At 35.6% G+C, this 9,045-nt stretch overlaps 1 protein-coding gene and 1 non-coding gene across 2 annotated transcripts; one reads left to right on the forward strand and one right to left on the reverse strand.

The window, feature by feature from the left end:
• Positions 1–3,364: 3,364 nt before the first annotated feature.
• LOC116136420 lies at positions 3,365–6,462 on the reverse strand. The gene is made up of 3 exons (XM_031422134.1): positions 5,529–6,462; positions 4,580–5,031; positions 3,365–3,751 (listed from the first exon to the last, which is right to left on the reverse strand). Exons 1-3 carry the CDS (start codon positions 6,460–6,462, stop codon positions 3,365–3,367), a joined length of 1,773 nt encoding a protein of 590 aa, XP_031277994.1.
• A 181-nt stretch (positions 6,463–6,643) lies between these two features.
• LOC116136455 lies at positions 6,644–6,749 on the forward strand. Its single transcript, XR_004129033.1, has one exon. It is a non-coding gene; the product is annotated as a small nucleolar RNA R71 (small nucleolar RNA).
• Positions 6,750–9,045: the final 2,296 nt, after the last annotated feature.

Raw genomic sequence — 9,045 nt, forward strand, 5'->3', positions numbered from 1 at the left:
AAAGGATTTACTCCATCCCAAGAACAAAGAAATAAATAGAGAAGAAAGAAAACATAATCAAACTTGAAAATAAAAAAAAATCAAACTCTTAAATCTGATCTTCAGTCCTCAAGCCCTAAGAATGTGTCTTCTCCTCTAAAAAATATGCAAAATTCGTCCCTTGACAACTATCTCAATTATACTTAAATACCCAAAAGAGTCCTAAGTGAAAAAGGAAAGAAAAACTGATAAAAACGCCCTAATAGTTTCTGCCACAACCCTGGCCGTGGTCAAATTTAAATCACCACAGCCTAGGCTGTGGTGCTTCCTGGGCTCTTTGTTTTCTCTTTGTTCCACCACCGGCCATGGTGAACTACCAAGGCATGGCCGTGGCCTTCAAGAATGTTAGGTAATATCAACTTCTTCAAGCTTTAAGTCCCAATTTCATTTGAATACTCCAATCTACTTAATCAAAGCCTTAAAAAACACAAAAGTTATCCAAATCAATAGGTAACCATTCATATCTCAAACTTAACAAAAACAAACATCAAAACAAAGGAAACAAATAAGAAGTTAACTAAACTAACATCAAAACAACCTTAAAAACACTCAAATTATGCAACTTATCAACTCCCCTAAACTTAATCCTTTGCTCATCCCCGAGTAAAGAAAATATCAGAAAAATAAACTCAACAATCATCAAGGATTTGCAACATTCCCAAAATCAAGGAAAAGAAAGCAAACATGCTTTAAATAATATTCATGCTACCAAACATACAGCCCAGCTAATTGTGAAACTCTAATCTTTCCTCAACCTGATCATGCCTCACCAAGACTTTATACTCAACCCCCTACTTTTTTTCTTCTTATTCTCTTTTTTTTTCTTTTTTCAATTTCTTCCTCAGATTATCACATCACCTTTTTACGTGAATGCACACATTTGTGAAGAGTGCCCTCGGTTACTCAACAATGTCACAACACATAAAGTGTTTTGCATACTCATATTTCAAGCCACGGTTTGACGCAAAAGTAAACATGGGGCTCATGAATACTCTTGGTTACTAAGTAGCTCGAAACAGCAGAGTAGTTCATTAAAAAAAAAACAAATAAGCATAGTTAATTTATTTCAAGACTGTATATATAGTTTTTTTTTTTTTTTTTTTTTTTTTTTTTTTTTTTTTTTATAGGGAGTGAAGACAAGGCTCAGCTAGTAGACAACAAAGTCAACTAATAAACCAGATTTGCACAACCATCTAGAATTACATACTCTTCAGCATTGTTAAAGATATGAGCATATTTGAATCCTTTCAATGACCTGATACTACCACTACTCCAAATGATTACAAAGTTCATCACAAAAAGCAAATTTTTTTTTCTTTGGGGATATCACAAAATTTCGTTTGGGATTGTATCAAAAGCACAAGCATAATAACCACCATGCAACCAATACAAAATACAGACCAAAAACACACAAATAAAATAAACACTTCTAAAAACAAACCCACCAAACAAAAGAAACAGACTATCAACAATGCAACACAAATCAAACTGCCCACTCCCCCAAACTTAAAGAATGCAATGTCCTCAATGCATGAAAAACAAAAACCAAAATAGAAAATATGGAAAATAAAAGATAGAAACTTCCCTGAAAAAGAAGAGATTTTTTTTTTTTTGGCACATGGCCACGACTGTGTAAAATGACACGGGGTACCCCATGGTGAAGGCTAGAATCTGCAACCTTTTTATCTTTTAACATGGCCATGGCTGTGTAAAATAACACAAGGTAGCTTGTGTTTTATTCTGCTCAAAATTGTATTCTTCTTCTATCACTTAAGCTTCCCGCAAACTTGTTCCTTGTTCCAACGATAGCAAAACAAAATCAAACAAAAATAAAATAATTGTAAAGAGAGAAAAGAAAGAAAAATATTATAGTTCTAATTTAGAGTCGTTAGCTTGACTTTCTCCACTTTCTTCATTCAAGAAACTGGACGGACGTGGTGTTTGGATCAAAACGTCCTCCAACATAGTGCTTCAAGTGGTGTCCATTAACTTTAAACATTTCACCTGTCTTTCCATGGTGGATCTCAATTGCTCCAAAAGGTGTTACCTGAATTACCTCATATGGACCCGTCCATCTTGATTTTAGCTTTCCTGGGAAAAGACAAAGACGACTATTGTAAAGAAAAACTTGTTGTCCCAGCTCGAACACCTTTTTAACAATGTGCCTATCATGCCATCTCTGTCTTCTCCTTGTACAAACTAGCACTCTCGTATGCCCAATGAAGAAATTCATCTAGCTCACTCACCTGCAAAAGACGTTTAGCACTTGCACTTTGCACATCAAAATTCAACAATTTAGTAGCCCAATAAGCTTTGCGCTCTAATTCTACTGGCAGGTGACATGCTTTTCCAAATACTAACCTATAAGGTGACATACCTATAGGTGTTTTAAAGGTTGCCCTATATGCCCATAAAGCATCGTCTAACTTTGTCACCCAATCTTTTCTAGAGGCACTAACGGTCTTTTCTAAAATTCGTTTTAGCTCTCTATTAGAGACCTCTACTTGACCACTAGTTTGGGCATGGTAGGGAGTGGCTACCTTATGTGTGACTCCATATTTCTTTAAGAGTGCATTAAATTGGTGATTACAAAAATGCTTCCCACCATCACTAATGATTGCCCAAGGAGTTCCATATCTAGTGAAAATATTCCATATAAGGAATTTGAGTATTGTTCTAGAATCATTAGTTTTGGTGGCAATTGCCTCCACCCATTTGGAAACGTAATCTACTGCCACAAGTATAAAAGCATTTCCATATGATGATGGAAACAGTCCCATGAAATCAATGCCCCAAATATCAAAAATTTCACATACCAATATATTATTTAAAGGCATCTCATCTTTCTTAGAAATATTACCTGTTCTTTGGCAATGATCACAAGAGGATACATACCTTTGAGCATCCCGAAACATAGTGGGCCAATAAAAACCTGATTGCAACACCTTTGCCGCTATGCGATTCGCCTCGAAATGCCTTCCGATTTCTCTATCATGGCAATGACTCAAAATAGCTCCAATCTCTTCTTCCAGCACACATTTTTGAACAACTTGATCTACACATAGTTTGTACAAGTAAGGGCTTTCCCATAAATAATATTTGACATCAGCCAATTTTTTTTTTCCTTTGCTGGAATATAAAATGCTTTGGAATCTAGCCTCCTACAAGAAAATTAGCCAAATCAGCAAACCATGGAGATTTAGAAAAGAAAAGAGTTAAGAGATAGAATTCGCTCATCAGGAAATTCTGCACTAATAACTCCCTCTTCAAGGATTGAATTATCTAGTCAGGACAAATGATCAACAACTTGATTTTCTGTCCCCTTTCAATCTTTAATCTCCAAATCAAACTCTTGAAGTAGAAGGACCCATCTGATAAGGCGTGGTTTGGCACCCTTCTTAGCAAAGAGATGTCGTAGAGCTGCATGATCTGTGTAGACTACGGATTTCGTGCCTATGAGGTAGGATCTAAACTTCTCAAATGCGAAGACCACTGCTAGTAATTCTTTCTCAGTTGTTGTGTAGTTCAATTGTAGACCATTTAAGGTATGATTGGCATAGGATATGACCTGAAACATTTTGTCTTTCCTTTGACCAAGAGCAGCATCGATGGCATAGTCACTCGCGTCACACATAATTTCAAAGGGGTTGTTCCAATTTGGTGTGACCACTATTGGTGCTGTCACTAGCTTCTCCTTCAACAAATTAAAGGCCTGCAAACATTTAGAATCAAAGTTAAATCTTATATCCTTGGCAAGAAGATTAGATAGAGTTTTTTCAATTTTTGAGAAATCTTTAATAAATCTTTTATAAAATCCCTCATGGCCAAGGAAACTTTTGACTACTCGAATCATCGTCAGGGGAGGTAATTTTTCAATCACTTCCACTTTTGCTTTATCGACCTCAATCCCTCGCTCAGAGATCTTGTGTCCAAGCATGATACCTTCTCGAACCATAAAATGGCACTTCTCCCAATTCATCACAAGATATGATTCCTCACAACGCTATAAAACTAACGCAAGATTTTGCAAACAAGATTCAAAGGTTAGTGCATACAACGTAAAATCATCAATGAAAATTTCCAGAAATTTTTTAGTCATATCAGAGAAAATTGCCATCATGCAACGTTGGAAAGTAGCTGGCGCATTACATAAACCAAATGGCATACGTCGATAAGCGAACGTGCCATAAAGACAATTAAATGTTGTTTTCTCTTGGTCCTCTAGAGCAATAGGAATTTGATAATAACCAGAATAGCCATAAAGAAAACAATAAAATTTATTACCCGCTAATCTCTCTAACATCTTATCAATAAATGGCAATGGGAAATGGTCTTTTCTAGTGGCAAAATTTAATCTTCTATAATCTATGCACACACGCCATCCAGTTACCATCCTAGTGGGGATAAGCTCATTATTTTCATTCTTCACTACAGTCATTCCCCCTTTCTTAGGCACTACTTGCATAGGACTAACCCAATTACTATCAGAGATAGGATAAATAATACCTGCATCGAGTAATTTTACCATTTCCTTTCATACCACCTCTTGCATGGCAAGATTTAATCTCCTTTGCGGTTGTATTGTTGGCTTGAAATTCTCTTCCATGAGGATCTTATGCATGCAGATGGAAGGGCTTATTCCCTTGATATGAGCAATTGTCCATCCCATAGCCTTCTTATGCTTCCTCAAAATGTCTAATAGTGACTTGTCCTCCAAATCTGTCAAAGATGCAGAAATAATCATAGGGTAAGCATCTTTATCTAGAAAAACATATTTTAAATGTGAAGGAAGAGGTTTAAGTTCAAGTTTAGAAGCCTCATTGGAAGTTTTATGCAAATCCTCCTTTAGCTCCATATTATTATCAGTCAGAGATTCATTCTCTAACGCTTTAGCTTCTTCTCTCAAGCATGGGCCTTTATCTTTTGTTGTGCTTGACTCCATTAGACATCTCTCTAAAGAGTCCTTTTGCAAAACTTCTTCTCTGTGATCACCTACAATCTCACCAAACTATCAGAGTGAAAACAAAAATCAATATAAAATATAGTAGGATTTTTCATCGCTTTATGGACATCAAACACTATTTCTTCATCATTTAGTCTTAGAATTAATTTTCCTTGTTGCAGGTCTATCAGAGCATGAGCTGTCGCAAAAAATGGATGTCCCAAAATTAGAGGCACCTCCCGGTCCTCCTCCATATCAAGAACTACGAAGTCCACCGAAAAGATAAATTTGTCAACCTTTAACAAAATGTCTTCAACAATGCCTTTTGGTCGTTTGATTGATCTATCAGCAAGCTAGAGGAACATGTTCGTCTCTTTCACTTCTCCAAGACCTAGCTTCCTGAAATTTGATAAAGGCATTAAATTAATACTAGCACCTAAATCACACAATGCTTTATCAAAGAATGAATCTCCTAATGCACAAGGTATAGTAAAACTCCCTAGATCTCTTAGTTTAGGAGGTAATTTATTTTGCAGTATGGCAATACAGTCTTCAGTGAGCATAATTGTCCCATGCTCCTCAATCTTCTGCTTGTTAGAAAGGATGTCTTTTAAGAACTTTGCATAACTAGGCATCTGTGCTAAAGCTTCAGCAAATGGAATACTTATTTGCAATTTCTTAAAGACCTCTAAAAACTTTGAAAATTGTTGATCCAGTTTATCCTTTCTAATTCTATCAGGATAAGGAAATTTAGATACATCTTTTTCAACAACAATAGAATCATAATTTGACGTACCTTTTCCTTTACCTCTTGCAATTTCCTTTACCTTAGTCTCTGTCTCTTTTTCTGAATTCGCTTTCTTTTCTTTAATGGAGATTGGTAACTTCGCTTCACTTTCCGCCTTTTTTTGTGATTCTTCTTCACCAATCACCTTTCCATCCCTCAAGGTTATGGCCTTACATTGCTCATTCGGGTTCTTTTCTGTGTCACTTGGTAGATGCCCTTGCTGTTTACCCGAAATGATATTGGCTAACTGGCCAATTTGAGCTTCTAAATTCTTGATGGAAACCTCTTGATTATGAATTCTTGTGTTTGTAGTACTCAAGAACTTCACCATCATCTCTTCTAAATTTGATTTCTTCTTTTGAGATTGAAAACCTGGCAGTGGTTGTTTCACTTGATTATTGTTACTCCAAGAGAAATTTGGGTGATTCCTCCACACTGGATTATATGTTTCACTGTATGGATTATTATTAGGCCAGCGAAAATTTGAAACATAGTTAGCTTGATCATGCATAGAATTAATCGCAAACATGTTACCTGATTGACACTCATGGTTTGGGTGATCTTCACCACAAAAATCACACATAGAAGCAACTATTACAAGTTTTTGAATTTGAAGTCCATCAATCTTCTTATTTAACGCCTGCATTTGTGCTGCCAAAGCCGTGATATCATCTATGTTATGAACACCCAACATTTTTCTCATAGGTAACCTTTCTATTGACCATTGATAAGAGTTTGAAGCCATTTCCTCCAGGAATTCATAAGCTTATTCTGGTGTCTTCTTACCTAAAGTACCACCCGCAGCAGCATTGATCATGTTTCAAACTTCACTATTAAGACCATTATAGAACGTTTGGACTTGTAGCCAAACCGGTAATTCATGGTGGGGACATCTTCGAAGCATGTCCTTGAACCTTTCCTATGCTTCGTATAGTGACTCTGTATCCACCTGCACAAACATAGTAATATCATTATGCAATTGTGTAGTCTTTGCAGGAGGAAAATACCTACTAAGGAATTTTTGTGTCATATGCTCCTAGGTTGTAATCGAGCCTGTTGGTAATAAGGTCAACCAACTCTTAGCTTTGTCTCTTAATGAAAATGGGAACAATCTTAGTCTTATAGCTTCATCGGAAACTCCATTGTGCTTAAAAGTATCACAAATCTCCTGGAAATTTGCAATATGTAAGTTGGGATCTTCATGTGCCAAACCACCAAACTGCATTGACTACTGAATCATCTGGATGATTGCTAGCTTTATCTCAAAGGTGTTGGCATTGGTCACCGGTCGTCGAATGCTCAATGTTGCTCCATTTAGAGATGGGGTAGAGTACTCATTTAGTGTACGAGTTGCTGGTGGTGTTCCATTATTTGGGTTATCGTGATCACCCATGATGTCCCTTCTGATTGCTCTCTTTCTTGCATGAAAAGTGCGCTCTATCTCAGGATCAAATGCTAGTAAAATATTTCCAGAAGCTCTGGTCATACACTAGCAGAAACATATTGGTTTCCAATAAAAAAACAAACAAAATAAAATAAAATAAAATCTCCAAGTAACAAGTAATCTTAAAATAATCGCAAACAATCTAATGATCCCCGGCAGCGGCGCCAAAAACTTGATGCGATTAAATCAACCTTAGCAAATGCACTAGTCGTGTTCAAGTAATAAAGTGATGAGTTTGAGTATCGTCCCACATAGATCAAAGCGAAATATTTGTAATTACCTAAAACTGCCTACATGTTATTTGAGAAAACAAAATCTTAAAGTGTAAAAGTAACGGATTAAAAATAACTAAATTAAACAAATAAATAATGTGATGAACTTTGCAATATTAATGAAGTTAGGGTACAGATTTCCCCCTAATTATGCTTGACAACCACTTTTAATACCTGTTTGTGCCATGAATTGGTACAATTCTTCTAAGGCCAATTATCCATATTCAGGCATAATATTCAACTTAATACATATCCCTATTCGGTTACTCTGAAATTAAGAAGCATAAATTCATCAATCCCTTACGACTAATTCGCCCTATTTGGTTATGAATTAGATAGACCACAAATTAATCCTAGAATCTCTATTCGATTACTTCTAGTTTTAATATGTTGTGCAATGTTATTCCCATATAACAATCATGAATATGAATTAAGCAATAAACCCTAACTTCTCTATTCGAAACATCATCAAGGTAATTGAATCATCCATTCATTAAAGCATTAAACCTAAACTCTTGCACAAATTCATAAACATAAATCTGGTATTAAGAATAAAAATTGTTCAAACATAATTAGGGTTCATCCTCCCCTAACAAAAGAGATTTACTCCATCCCAAGAACAAAGAAAGAAATAATAGAGAGAAAGAAAACATAATCAGACTTGAAAATAAATAAAAATCAAACTCTTAAATATGATCTTTGTCTTCAAGCCCCAAGAATGCGTCTTATCCTCTAAAAAATATGCAAAATCCGTCCCTGACAACTGATTTCAATTATATTTAAATAACCAAAAGAGTCCTAAGTGAAAAAAGGAAAGAAAAACTGATAAAAATGCCCTAATAGTTTCCGCCACAACCCTGGCCCAGGCTAAATTTAAGTCACCACAACCTAGGCTGTGGTGCTTCCTAGTCTCTGTTTTCTCTTTTGTTCTGCCACCATGGCCATGGTAAAATACCAAGGGATGGCTGTGGCCTTCAAGAATGTTAGGTAATCTCAACCTCTTCAGCGTTAAGTCCCAATTTCATTCGAATACTCCAATCTACTAAGCAAAGCCTAAAAAAACAAAAAAGTTATCCAAATCAATAGATAACCATTCATATCTCAAAATTAACAAAAACAAACATCAAAACAAAGGAAACAAATGAGAGGTTAAATAAACTAACATAAAACAACCTTAAAAACACTCAAATTATGCAACTTATCAGAAGCTTAATAGGGATAAGTAGGAAGACATAGCCTGAAAAGGTATGTTTTACTTAGGGTGCCCAATTAATCTGTGCATGTGAATGTAGAAGTAACAGAAATCGTAGATTAATTCATAAAATCCTAGTGAAGTCAAAACCCTAACCGCATTGTTTTAATTGATATTTCTCTAGAATCGATTTGTTGTCATTAATTAGCTTTTAAATTACGTAGTGGATTTGTTTCAACTTTATCTGATTTTTCTCCTGCAAATCCAAACATCTTTCGGTTTTCTCCAACTTTATAAACAACTAGGAAAATCAGTGCTTAACACGCAATCCGTGGGGAATGATACTCTACTTATCACTTTATTACTTTT

The sequence above is a fragment of the Pistacia vera genome, unplaced genomic scaffold (assembly GCF_008641045.1).
Source record: "Pistacia vera cultivar Batoury unplaced genomic scaffold, PisVer_v2 Contig313, whole genome shotgun sequence".
NCBI classification, from domain to species: domain Eukaryota; kingdom Viridiplantae; phylum Streptophyta; class Magnoliopsida; order Sapindales; family Anacardiaceae; genus Pistacia; species Pistacia vera.

What these genes read in the sequence shown, in the direction of transcription:
- LOC116136420 (XM_031422134.1), bottom strand. Translation starts at nt 6,462, where the DNA reads ATGTTGGGTGTTCATAACATAGATGATATCACGGCTTTGGCAGCACAA. An exon ending in AATTATGCTCACTGAAGACT is followed by an intron (nt 5,032 to 5,528) that starts GTATTGCCATAC and finishes GTGAGATTGTAG; the next exon opens with GTGATCACAGAGAAGAAGTT. An exon ending in ATCTTGCCATGCAAGAGGTG is followed by an intron (nt 3,752 to 4,579) that starts GTATGAAAGGAA and finishes AAATGTTTGCAG; the next exon opens with GCCTTTAATTTGTTGAAGGA.